At 40.0% G+C, this 14,096-nt stretch overlaps 1 protein-coding gene across 1 annotated transcript in view; it reads right to left on the reverse strand.

Moving 5' to 3' along the window:
• The window catches only part of LOC149286014 (guanine nucleotide-binding protein G(q) subunit alpha-like), a 143,016-nt gene that overhangs the window by 40,139 nt on the left and 88,781 nt on the right, over nt 1-14,096 (reverse strand). The window contains exon 3 of the mRNA XM_089494560.1: nt 7,893-8,047. Within this exon, the coding sequence (XP_089350686.1) occupies nt 7,893-8,047 (155 nt within the window). The remainder of the gene's footprint in view (nt 1-7,892; nt 8,048-14,096) is intronic.

Below are 14,096 nucleotides of genomic sequence, written 5' to 3' on the forward strand. Positions count from 1 at the left end.
TTTACAAAATTTTACAGTTCTGACCACATTTGTCACAACAGCGGTGCAAGGAAAGTTATATAAATGTAGGCTAAAATAGGCACATCATTTGACTATAACACATTGCCTAGAAAATCTAATTAGGGTGTGGGAGGACATTCACCATTTCTAGTCATTTTCAACACGGCAGGTTCTATGTATGATGTTTCTCTCATATTAAATATAAAGCTTATCCTTTTTTTAATAATATTTTTAATGATACATTAACACAAAAATGTTTGAAAAAGCACAAGACACTACAACGCACAACCCCCAGCATTCTTCTATATACATATATCCCTCTCTCAAAAAAACCCCTAAAGAAAACAGTAAATAATAAAAAGATAACAAATACTGACTTCCCATTTGCCAAGACAAACAGTGTATCCCTTAATCCTTTTCCCCATTCCCTTCATATATAAATTTCCTGTATTCAATTTACTCTTAATTTTAATATCTTATAAATAAAGAAGAAAGAAGAAAAAACACCACTTTCCTTATCGCACCACCTCCTTCCTAACCTAAATAAAATAAAACAAATCACACTTCAAAGCCTGATGATGCCACCTTGCCTAGATGCAAATAAGCTGTAAGCTGTTTCCATTCTTGCCAGAACTGTTCTCTGGGTTTTGCTTTCATTAGTTGTGTTAATTTATCCATCTCTGCAATCTCTACCAATTTATATATCTGCTCATCCTCAGTTGGAATCTTTGAGGTCTTCCAATATTTAGCATAGATCATTCCTGCCTCTGTCACAATATGCTGAGCCAGTCTACCCATCGCCTTTTCTATCTCTCTGTCAAAGCCAAAAATTCCAGCAAGAATCCTTCGAGTATAAAGTTAATTTTTACAGTATTTTCAAGATTTTCTGCACCTCTTTGTCACATTTCCAGCATTTGTTGCTAGCTTCTTTATACATTTTTGATATTCCCTCTGGTGACATGTACCATTGGTACATCATTTTGTAGACATTTTCTCTTAAATTGTAACATATCAGACTTTGGATGTCCTTGGTCCACATCTTCTCCCAGTTCCATAAATGTATGTAATGCACCACATTCCTGGACCAACTCACTATGCAATCTTTGATTTGCTCATCCTTTGTATTATAGCTCAACAATAGTTTATAGATTCTTGCAATCAGACGTTTCTCTTCTTTCTCTAAGTAAGTTTCAAATTGATTCTTTGTTGGCTCAAAATTCCAATTCTTCATATCTAATCTAAATCTTTCTGATATTTGTAGATAGGGGAACCACTGTATAACAAGGCATTCTTCTTCCAATTGCTTTCTTTTAACTTAAAGTTTCCCTTTTTTTTTAATTCAGCAAGTCCTTGTATGTTGGCTATGTGTCTGCACCTGCTAGGCCTCTTATGGAAATAACTTCCAAAGGTGATTTCCACAAAGGGATTTTAGACCATAATATTGGTTTATATTTAACCCACACTTTTAACAAAGCTCTCCTGATCACAATTGTTGAAAGAGGTTTAGGCTTTGAGCTTATAATACCATAGCCAATACCTTTCTCCCACAATGAGATTCAAGGCAGGTTACAATAATTTTAAAAGATACAGCCTAAAACATTTATCACAAAAGTTAAAAAATAATAATTAAATATTACTAGTATTAAAATGTAAGTTAAAAACAGCATAGTTAAAACCAGTAAAAACCATTAAAACATTAAGACAGCACAGCGCGCTACATAAGAAAAATTCACCCACCAAACGCCTGCCTAATAAAAATATCTTCAGCTGCCAGCAAAAAGAGAGCATGGAGGGGACCGACCTGACCTCCCATGGCAGAAAATTCCACAGTCTGGGAGAAGCCATGGAGAAGGCTCTCTCCCAAATTCTTATCAACCGTACTTGCGAAGGTGGTGGGACTGTGAGAAAGCCCTCTCCTTCCGATTTTAGCATTAAAGCTGGCTTGTATAGGGAGATATGGTCCTTCAAATAGCCAAGCCATTTAGAATGTTCAAAGTCAACACCAACACCTTGAAATCTGCCTGGAAACAGACCAGTTGCCAGTGTAGCTGTTTCAGCAGGGGAGTCACATGATCCCTTTAGTCAGCCCATCAACAACTTGGCCACAGCATTTTGCACCCGCTAAAGTTTCCAAACTGCTTCCAAAGTCAGCACCATGTAAAGTACATTACAATAGTCCAAACTGATGTAACCAAGTCATGTGCGACTGCACTTCTTAAGTAACGGATGCAGCTGGTACACTAGTTTTAACTGTGCAAATTCACTCCTGGCCACAATTAAAACCTGGGCATCCAGGCTCAGATCTGAATCCAGGAGTACACCCAAGCTGCGAACCTGAGATTTCAGGGAGAATGTAACTACAACACAGCATAAGTCCCTATTCCCTGATCTGCTTTCCAACTGACCAGGAGCACCTGGTCTGGATTAAGTTTCAATTTGTTCACCCTCACCCAGTTCAATACTGACAACAGGCACTGGTTTTGTATTGGACAGCTTCCTTGGAGTCAGACAGAAAGAAGAGACAGAGATGGGTATCATCAGCATACAGGTGAAACCACACCACAAAACTCCTGATGAGCTCTCCCAGTGATTTCATGCAAACATTAAATAACATGTGGGACAGAACAGAACCCTGAGGGACCCCACAGTCCAATGGCCAGGGAGTCAAACACAAGTCCTCCAACACCACCTTCTGAGTCCAGCCCTCCAAAAAGGACTGAAATCACTGTAAGTGAAACCACTGGGTCCCATCCTAGAGATGACCCAGAAAGATACCATGGTTTATGGTACTGAAAGTTGCTAAGAGAGACAGCAGAACCAACAGGGACATACTCCCTCAATCCAGTTCCCTGCTTAGGACATCCACCAAGGTGACCGAAGCTGTCTCTGTCCCATAGCCAGACTGAAATGGATGTACAGTAGATAATCCATTTCATCCAAGAACCCCTGGAGCTGGGAAGCCACTACATTGCAACACATTGCCCCAAAATGGGATATTTGAGACTGGACAATAGTTCTCCAACCTGGTGGGATCTAAGGCCCCTTTTAGACAAGTTGAGAACCTGCCTTGCTATAGTGAAGCATATACCCAATCAGCCAGTCCTTCTCTGGCTGTTTTCAACAGCCAAGATGGGCATGCATTCAGTATGTACATGATGCACTCACCTCCCCAAAGATTCTGTCCATATCCTCAGGTTGCACAAATTGAAACGTATCTAACAACACTGGGCAAGCAGAGGCCAAGGTCACATCCACCAAACCTGTATCAACTACAGCATCCAAGTCAGAAATGATTTTACCCAGGAAGTGCTGTGCAAACTATTCATAGTGGGCTACTGAGTAGTTTACATATAGCTCTTGCAAGGAAGAATGCAGAAGGCCTTGGCCACTTGAAACAGCACTACTGGATGACATTGTGCGGATGCAATGGTGGCAGTGAAGAACGATTTCTTTACTGCCACCACTGCCATGGTATAAGACTTTCCAACAAGTTATATCCTATGTTTGTTCGTACTCACTCTATGTCTTCTGCCATCACTCTAGACTCTGTCCCACTCACTTCATCACCAGGGTGCTCATTTGGTTCCACTCCATGGAAAGGAACACTTAGGACCAATCATATCCACTGCTCTGGACATTTTCCTGTTCCAGAGATCAGCCAAGGCTTCACCAGGATAATCTGCCAAGGCAACAGGAAACTCCCCAAGAGTCATCAGGAAACCATTCGGATCCATAAGCCACAAGGCTTATGGATCCGAATGGTTTCCTGATGACTCTTGGGGAGTTTCCTGTTGCCTTGGCACATGACCCTCCAACACCAACACCAAGACCAACTCAGCCAGTTCAGGTAGGGAGACTGTTGAACAGCAGGGTGGGCAATACATCAACAGAATCCCTATTCTGTCCCAGACACCCACCTTTAAATAGGCACACTCATATTCAACAGACTGTGGGACAGGCACCTAGTGAGGGAGATGGAATCCTGACAGGCCACTCTGCCTCCTGGCCCCCCACAGAAAACCAAGGTGGACAAAGCTGGAAGAGATTAACACACAAACACCAGCTTCATCCAGCCATGTCTTAATGATACAAGTCAGGTTGGCATGCTCATTCAGGATCAAATCCTGAATCAATGTTGTGCATGAAGTAATGGCTGGATAAAGATAGGAGAAGGGAGGAGGCACAAACAAAACAAAATCCTAACTGAAAGTGGCTATTTCGTCAATACAGCTCCACATTTTTCCTTTTTTTACGCTTTGGGACTAGTGCCATCATAGCAGCTATTAGGAGATAAACATTTCCCATCCAAGAAGTGGGGGAACCTTTGCCTCACTTGCATAGAATAGCCTGTTGCTTTTTTTTTTTTTAATAAGCAAAGGGGCACAGTTTCAGTAGGTCAGATACATATTTAGTCACTTTTCAGACTCACTGAAACCAGTGAAATATAAATTAATTGTATTTTCAATGGATTTATTAAAAACACAGCTAAGGGTGCATCTATACTGTAAAAATAATGCTATGTGACACCACTTTAACTGCAATGGCTCCATCCTACAGAATCCTGGGATTTGCAATTTTTGATAGAGAAGGCTAAGACTTTGTAAACTACAAATCCAAGGCTTCCATAGTATGGAACTACAGCATTTAAAGTGTGGTCAAATGCATTATTTCTATAGTCTAGCTGTACCCTGTGTCTGGATGCAAATTACAGTGTTGAATTCGAGGAACATTCCACATTTGGCCCACTCACAATAAAGTAATAACTAAACTGAAACTCTCTCTGGTTTTTACTTTTATATGATCTAAAAATACATGTGTTGATTTCTCAATACTACCACGACTTATGAATAAATGTACACATGAGCAAAGGCAACTTGCCAAAGCTTGCCCGCACCAGTCTCCATCTAGGAAACAAGAAGTGAGGGAGACCCACATTTCAACAGACTATCACCTGCAAACTGTTCCATCCCCATGGGGCCTACCGTTTTGTCACTTCTGTCTATTCTGCTTTCAGCTTCCAACGGCTCCTTAGAGCCTGACTATAACAGTTGAGCAAACCTGAACTCAGGTATGTACCAAGACAGCTGGCATTGGGTATACTGAGTTAAAGACCTGCACTCACTGGAGTTCGGTTTTGCTGAGATGCTTTTCTGCTTTCCTTCCACCCCATTCAGAAGAGAAACAATGCTACTGAGGAGACCTTGGCCAAGGGGCAGGTGAGAGAGGGAACAAGAAGGAAGGTTCCTCAGGGGTAAAAGGGAGGCCCATAGCCAAGCCCTCCTGTTCCTCCCTCCTTCATTCATCAGAGAAAGCTGATACTGAGCACTGAGCCACAGACCTGCACCTGCCTTGGAAGGCCAGCCAGAGAGGAGTAGCAGCCCCTGCCACCTCAACTCCTTTCTGGATATCTGTGCTCTCTCTCTTGTATGCTCCCTTCAGGACCTCTCCAGCTGGCCTAGCTAGTGAGTAAGCAAGTGATGCCACCTATGGGAAAGCTGCAACGAAACAAAAAATGCCCAGTTCCAAAAATCAGAGAAGAAGAGGTGGAGGAGGGTTGCTGAGAAGTGGGGAGGGAGGGGAGGAAGGTGGGGACAGTAGAGGCAGTCTGGGAGAGAGGTGGAGGTGTTGTGGTGCCAAGGCAGGCAGGGGAGGTAGAGGATGGGAAAGGTGATGGGGAGGACTGAGAAGGATGACACTGAAGGAGATTTTTGCAGTAGTATTCTTTTCCTAGGAGGCAGTGGTAATCGAGGTGCAGTGGAGACAGAACAATAAAGTGTTTGTTTGCAGCAGCAGCGCCTGGAGCATGCATGTTTTGAGGGGGGCGGGGTTTAAAATATTTTCAGTTTTCTCACCTTTGCAAGGGGGATGCACCCCAACTAGAGTTGCCGTAATTGTCCACTAAAACCTGGGACAAAATGTAGGACAAAATCTAGACCAAACTGTAGGACAACTGCAGGACAAAACTCAGCCCAAAATGTAGGACATTTAAGAAAAATTGAGGACCTTAAATGTCCTACATTTTGGGCTGAGTTTTGTCCTGCAGTTGTTCTACAGTTTGGTCTAGATTTTGTCCTACATTTTGTCCCGGGTTTTAGTGGACAATTATGGCAACCCTAAGCCCCAACCCATGAAAATATGGTCAACTATATGTGTGTATATATATATGCATGTAGACACACCCACACCCACACATAAACATATACACAGTAAAATCAAGGCAGAGGAAACAAAATGAAAAGGAAATTTATTGCCTCTGGGAACATGGGCTATATTGCTATGGACCTGACTAGAAGCAGTCTCTCCTTCTATCTCCTAGATATAAAATCTGTAAACAATACTTTTTACTAATCTGTTTTAAACTCCCAGAGACATATACTTTGAAAAATATGTATACTAATGACATGTGCTCTCAAGAATGTCAAAACAATTTTTTCTACCATTAGTAATTTACTGTAAATTTTAATTATCTAGGACAACAGCAAAACAGTGCTGGGCTAGGACAAAAGAGCTGCACAAATCTCTGAAATCCACAATAGACTATGAAGGTAAATGGGTGACTTTGGCTCAAGCCTGCTATCTCTCAGTTCTAGTCTAACTTCAAATAAAATCGGCACCACTGAAGAGAGACGCGCTACAAATGCAATAAATACTATAACTAACAGGAGTATTATAAGAGAAGGTTTTTAACTAGAATTAAAAACAAGAACTTCTTCTAATAATTGGGTTTATGTCCCTGTTGTAACAACCTTGGAAAGTACAAAGTTATGAAAAATCCTGCATTTTGTTTTCACTGAAAAAAGAAGGATGATAAACACCAAAGAGATGAAAATAAAAACTACTGAGATAAGACAACTTTTATAAGACAAACTGGGGCAACTGAGTAAGTTTGTGAACTTCAGGTTAAACAGCTGCCCCTCTGGAGCAATATTTACTTTAGTCAAATGACTCTATAAAATAATTTCATTTGACTTGTACTTCTTTGTATATATGCCACTCAATATTTCTAAGTGAAAATTTGCGGACTTGTACTACCTAGTCATTATATATACATCTTTAAAGATGTACACACAAACATCCCTTTAAATTTTAAAGCAAACATATTATTAACTCAAGCATATTATTAATTAATACAGAATACATACAGTCAGCCCTCCACATTTGCAGTTTTGACTTTTGCAGATTTGATTATTCAAAGATTTGAGTAATATGTTTTCTAGAAAGGAATCTCTAGTTCCTTCAGTGGGACTCTATAGTCAACATTCAACTGAAGACACGTTGGTGGCTCTAGATATTCCCAAGAGAACACTGCTCCAAGCATTTGTAGGTCCTCCAGCACAATTCTATGGTCACTGTCTGGCTGATGTTGACTACAGAGTTAAGCTGGAGGACCTAGAAATTCCTAGAGGTGTTCTCTCAGATTAAAAAAAAGTGTTTTTTTATTTGTGGGTTTTCCACTTTCATGGGGGTTCTGCACCACTAATCTCAGAGAATGTGGAGGGCCCACTGTATTATTAAAATAAAAACAGACATGTATTTCAATTCAGAAAGGAAATGAGAAAGGGAAAGATTCCCAGAAATTACAGTCCTCCCTCTGTTTTCACAATTTTGGAAACTGCGCCCCTTGCTTATGCGTGAGGGACGAACAGAGGGGGAAATAATGAGGCACAGCTGAGGCGCATGCTCCCATGGCCACATGCCTATATTCAAACCAATGGGCTTGAATATATGAGAAACTCCATTTTCGCTGGGTTTGGTGGTGTCTGGAACGGATCCCCCGTGAAAACAGTGGGTCAACTGTACATACATTGGAAATTTCTAGAAAAATGGTTCACCAAGGCTTGCATATATATAATTTCTATAACTGTCTGAAACATTTCCCCATTTATACTTACTATTTAGTAGAATCTGACAATTGATACTCTCGTCGTCTGTCATAGCATTCTTGTATTCCTGGGTCATTCCATAAACTCTTTATTGCATCTACATAAGGGTTCTGAAATGAGTTCACTTTCTCTATATCAACATCTCGAACTAGCTGTGCATTACTCTGTTAAAAAAACACACAAAAATCCAATTATAGACACATTCATCATCAATACACACAGTAAGATATAAGTGTCTTCATTTTGAAAGGGTAATGATTGTTTGCATGAGGACATTAAGAGGATGTCCTTTCAGAGACATGCAATAAGGCCTTTTTAATGTTACTAATGATCACGAGGCTAAGAAAACCGAATGGGGTCAACAGGTGACTTGAAGCCACACGTATAAATATTATCAGCTTTTCTGAAATTTAGAAAGAGAAAATATCTTAATAGTAAAAGGCACAGCAATAGTCAGGGTAGTGAGACAAGAGAGACACAAAAGGTAATGAAACAGGAAAAAAAAAGGAGAGAGTGGTGGTTGGTGGTCAGTAGAGCTAGATAGATTAATGTCTATGATGTAGGGACAATTCAGGCTATATGAAAGCTGGGAGACAGGGGCTATAATTTGATTGATGCTTGTCAAACTTCATTTAAACACCCTTATATTCCCTAATGTTACTAAGCATTATCCTAATACATATGAAGGCCTAACAAATGTGAATACAAATGTGGATTTATGATATATATAGAGAGAGAGGGAGGGGGGAGGGAGGGAGGGAGAGAGAGGGAGCGCTACATTACAACACCATTTTACTACGCCATTGGATATTATGGAACTTGAGCATCCACAGATTTTTTTTTATCCAAGTGGGGTCCTGCAACCTAACTACAGCAGATACCCAAGGCCTACTGTAGTGGGACTATTACTTGCTTGGACTTGGAAACTATGCTTTTGTTTATGCATACCAAACTAGAAGCTGCCTTCTTTGCTGTAGCATCACATTACTGGCTAATGATCAACTTGAGTTCAACAATAATCCCAAGGTCCTATCTGTATCTAGTATGTCTGTGCCAAATATCCCCTATCCAATAATTTGGTTTTCGTGACCTAAAAGTAGAATTTTGCATTTGTCTCTGTTTTCATTTGATTAATTTCAACCCACTTTTCTAGTTTGTCTGGACCCCTTTGAATTCTCTTTCTGTACTCCTAAGTAAGCACTCATAGAATTTCAGCTCTAAAAAGAAGAACAGAAGTGGTGAGGATAGATTGATTAGTAAGTACAGCTTCTCGTCTTATACTCAGTTTCTTGGGAATATTACTTTGCGATTGGCCATACCCACATGGCAGTCAATTTGTGGTGGTACCCATCAGCTTCTCAAATTTCCAAATGCACCTACAGGTCCTGATATAAAAAGATGTTCCCCAAATTGGAAGAGTCTCCAGGAAAGCATTTAAAGGTAGCATTTAAAGAAGATTGAACCTGAAAGAGGGGAACCTGGAAAGCACCTATACATATAAAGAGGTATTTTCTGTTTGTGTCTGGACTGTAGTACTGCAAACATTGAATTAAAATCTTGGAATTTTTCCACTAAAGAAATTATGAAAATTATGGAATATTTAATGACAAAAATAACTTTTGAAAGATACATTACCAAGGTCAAGCTTGCATGATATAATTTATGCTTTAGACTTCCCCATTAAAGGTATCACTGCATGGCCAACACAGCTACCCCGAATGTTTCCAAAGTCAAGCTAGTGTCAGCTAATCTCCACTTTAGCAGAAATGGGTATATTTCTGCCAGGGTTTCAGGACTAATATGTCTTCTTCTTTATGTTCTTGTTTATGTTTATCGTATAAGTTGTCTGGGTAAATTTTTATTATAGGTAAGTAATTAAATAAATATTTGTCTCCATTATCATTTTTAGAGTTTGATTTTAATACCAACACACACTTAGCAGGCCATCTGTTCAAGTGGTTTCTCCATTACATTTTGCAAAATCTGTCTTCCTAACATCTCTTTTGTTGTTGCTGTTGTTTATGTTCAAGTAATTTATGATTTATGGTGACCCTGAGGCAAACCTATCATCAGGTTTTCTTGACAAAATTTATTCAGAGGTGGGTTGCCACTACCTTCTTCTGAGGCTGAGAGTGTGATTTCCCCAAAGTCACCTAGTGGGTTTCCATGGACAAGCAAGACAGAGGTTTTGATCCCTGGTCTCCAAGTCATAGTCCAGCACTTAAACCACTACCCAATACTGGCTCCCTCTCACTTTTTTCCTTTCTGTGAGCCTCCGGTCTTTTGTTTGTGGTTTTATGTACTCGGTTGCCTTGAGTACAAAATATAACTTATCTTGTTCAGGCATAAAGCATGTGTGGGTGTATATAACATATTACCACCTCTTTAAAATATACATGAATATGACATAAAAAAGGACTAGTTTCTGTTTCTAAGTAATCATTACAAACATTCATACAAGTTTTCATATTAAGTGGCAGCCCCAATGCTTCAAAATCAGCTATATGAACTAAGAAAGGCTGAAGCGATCTTCATTTGCTTAGGCAGAAAATCTTTTGATTCCATTCAGTATACTCACTACATTCTTTTGCAGGGCTAGACTTAGACTAGTGAGGAGTCTGGAATATACAATCTGTTTAATTCAAATACCGAACGAAACTTTAATTTCATAATCTGGAAATCCCCCTTCCTTGTTTGCTTTGCTATCAGACATAGCTAAACAAACAATCTCAATTTTTAATTTTTAGTTTGTTTGGAGTAACCACAGTAACAGCACAGAGATCTGAACTGAAGCAGCTATCTTTTCTTTAAGCAAGCAGACTGTATTACTGCACAACCCTTTCAAAGAAATGTCTACCAATTCTCAAAGTTAATGTCAGAAGGGGAGATAAGGAGGTTCAGCAATTAGCTTGGGAGCCTAATGAATATCCACAAGAGACAAATGAATTTAACTGAAATATTATATAACACCAGCAGTTACAGACACTGTACAGTACTTCATCCTAACAAAGCACTAACTTTGGCCAAAATGTCTTCATAGTTAATATTCATTGGCTGAATCTGCACAGCAGAAACAATCCAGACTGACGCCATTTTAACTGCCATGACTCAATTTTCTGGAATTCTGGGGATTGTAGTTTTGTGAGACATTTAGCCTTCTCTGTCAGAGAGCTCTGGTGCTACAACACATTACACTTCTCATAATTCCATAGCATAGTGCCGTGGCAGTTAAAACAGTGTATAACTGGATTATTTCTGCAGTGGAGATGCAGCCATTAACTGTTCTGTGAATGAGCAATCCTGATTTTGCATCACCATAAAACAGATGAAGTGGCTAAAATATTTCTAGACCAAGGATAAGCATGTTGATACAGGTTGATTCTCCCTTATCCAGGATTCTGAAATATTCCAAAAACTTACCTTCAAACTATGTGTACAATGTGTATATGAAACATAAATGAATCTTGTGTTAGGACTTGGGTTCCATCTCCAAGATAGCTCATTATGTATGTACATTATGTATGCACATTATGTATGCAAATACAAGTATTCCAAACTCTTTAAAAACCCAAAATCCAAAACATCTTTGATCCCAAGCATTTCAGATAAGGGAGACTCAACCTGTCTATGACATTGAACTCTGCAAGATGATCTAGACTTGGCATGCTTGAAGTAAAACATTATTTTATTGGGCTTACGGTTAGCATGGTTGAATCCACATCCAACCCAGCATAACTATTAGCTACATTGCAATAATTAATTATTACAGTAGTGCCAATATTAAAATTAATTAGGTAATACTGGTGAGTCTCAGCTGCATTGTTCCAATTTACAACATCTGAAATTAACAGCATATCTCTAGAAAGAGATAAATGAAATTCTCACCCACAGTGCATAGAAGGATAAAGCAACTGAAGTCTTGGCATTGCTGGAGGGAACGGATTTCCTTTGTTTAATCAGAAAAGGGAGCATGACACTGAGGAAGAAACTAGAATCCTGCTGTTGCTTGGAGGAAGAGGTTTCCTTTGCCTACTCAGAAGCAGGACATGATGGGGAAGAAAAAGCTGTAACCCTGCCTTGAAGGAAGGGGTTTTCTTTGTCTGCTTGTAGGGGGAGACATGAAATAGATGAAGAAGCTAGAATCTTGTGAGCTTCACTGTGCCTGGAAGGAGCTTCCTTTGCTCTATGTTTTATACTTTTAATCCTCTTTAAAATCAGTGGCAAGTTGATTAAAACACCCAACTTTGTGCTATCTGAGTTGCACTGAAATGCATTCTCTAGTCTTTAATGATTTCCTATGGAACTGGCTCCCCCACTTACATCAGTCTCAGTTTTACATCACTACTTCAGAAACATAAATCAACACTTGCTTTTACAATCAGGGTGGATTCACTTGTGCCAAGAAATATGGATGTTCATTTATAGCAATAAAAAATCCAAACACAGAGGAAGGATCTTTTTTATACATTTTTATATTATTCAGTGATATAGTTCGTTACATATTTCACATGAAAACTTAAACAATAGTATAATATTGTGAAATTCGTCTGCATATTCTTAGTTACATTTCGTACATTACACTGTTCCTTAATTATTTTCTTTATAATTATATATCCCTCCTCCCCCCCCCCCCAACATTCTTGCGCTCATTTTGTTTGGTGTAGTACTTAAACATTTTATAATTGTATTCTTTAAATTGTTCTGTTAAAAGAATAATTTGATTTTCAGTTCAAATCTGTATTTAGAAAGTATATAGTAAAATATATACATCAATATTTGTTTGCATCCATTTGTCTGTGCATGTCTAAACCAAAGTCTTAATTATCTGTTCCTTATGCACTTTCCAAAAGAGAAAAAAAAGCCGGTGACTTGAATAAATTCACGGTGCAAGACCTTTGTTACAGATATTATAATTAGAGGTAGCTACTTCCCCAGTGTACAGGGAAACTTAACAAATGAGCTTATCTGTTCAGACCTTGGAATTATTCAGTGTAACTAATAATATGATAAAACAGGTCATCTAATACAACTATAACCCAAAAGATTTCTAAGAAAATTTCACATAAATTATTACCACTTGAATAAATCCTTAATTGCTATACTTATGTGTTTAGAAGGCACATATAGGGACTTCTTTTGACTATGGCCAATTTTTTTTTTACAAAAATTGACTAAGGATTCCCAATCTTTGTTTGATTTTTCAGACTAATTTCCTCTTATTAAATTAGTCAATCTATCAAATTCAATCATTTCCAGACTTTTCCTTAACCATTCATCTATAGAAGGTGTATCACCCCCACGCACCCACACCACCGGGCAGTAGCGGCCCCGAGAGACTCTGCTTGCCGCTGGAGTGGCGTTTTTCAGAGGGGAGGGGCCGGTGGGAGCGGCTCCCCCAAAGAAGACGCTGTTCATGTCCCTATGCCATCAGGGAGGAGTGGCAAGGACTGTAGTCTGCTCCTGTGTTAGCCCCAGACCACCGGGCAGGACTGTGTGCTGCGGAGAGGAGTGCCTTGTCATTTGGGTGCCAGCAAGTAGCAGGGAATGATTGGGGTATCCTTTCCCTGCTATTATTGCTGCATTGTGGGGGGTGGAGAAGGCTATGGATGGGAAGAGTGGTTGGATTGGGGAGGTAGAGGGTGAACATCTTGGTACGTGCGGGGCTCCTATCGGAGTAGTGTGGGGCAAGGGGAGGTATGGCGGTAGGAGAGTGGATCAGCGTTACAGGGGAAGGCGAGATCGATACTTAATACCTATCTCTCCTTCCTATCCCTCTCCTAACCAAAGGGACCTGAGGGTCATTCCAACCGTACCACAAACCCTGTCTCTGCTCCTGTGCAACGCCAGGTCCATTAACAACAAGTCCCACATCATCTATGACTTGCTTGAGAACATCAACTGTGACCTGGCTTGCATTACTGAGACCTGGCTTGGGCCTGAAGGGGAAGCTGTGTGGGCTCAGGCCCTACCTGCCGGGTACTCAGTGAAGGACCAGACCAGGTTAGGTGGGTGGGTGGGGGGGTTGCCTTGGTCCATAAGAACACCTTGTCTCTATCCAGGAACCATGTTCGTCAAACTTCCTATATCGAGTGCATTTACTTGACCCTGAAGGCCAGGGACAGTCTAGGGATTTTGTTGGTGTATCGGCCACCCCGTGCGCTAACAGACTCCCTTAATGAGCTGACACAGTTGGTCTCGGAGCTGATGCTGGAA

The sequence above is a fragment of the Sceloporus occidentalis genome, unplaced genomic scaffold (assembly GCF_023333645.1).
Source record: "Sceloporus occidentalis isolate IW3139 unplaced genomic scaffold, rSceOcc1.0.p SCAF_73, whole genome shotgun sequence".
Lineage (NCBI taxonomy): Eukaryota > Metazoa > Chordata > Lepidosauria > Squamata > Phrynosomatidae > Sceloporus > Sceloporus occidentalis.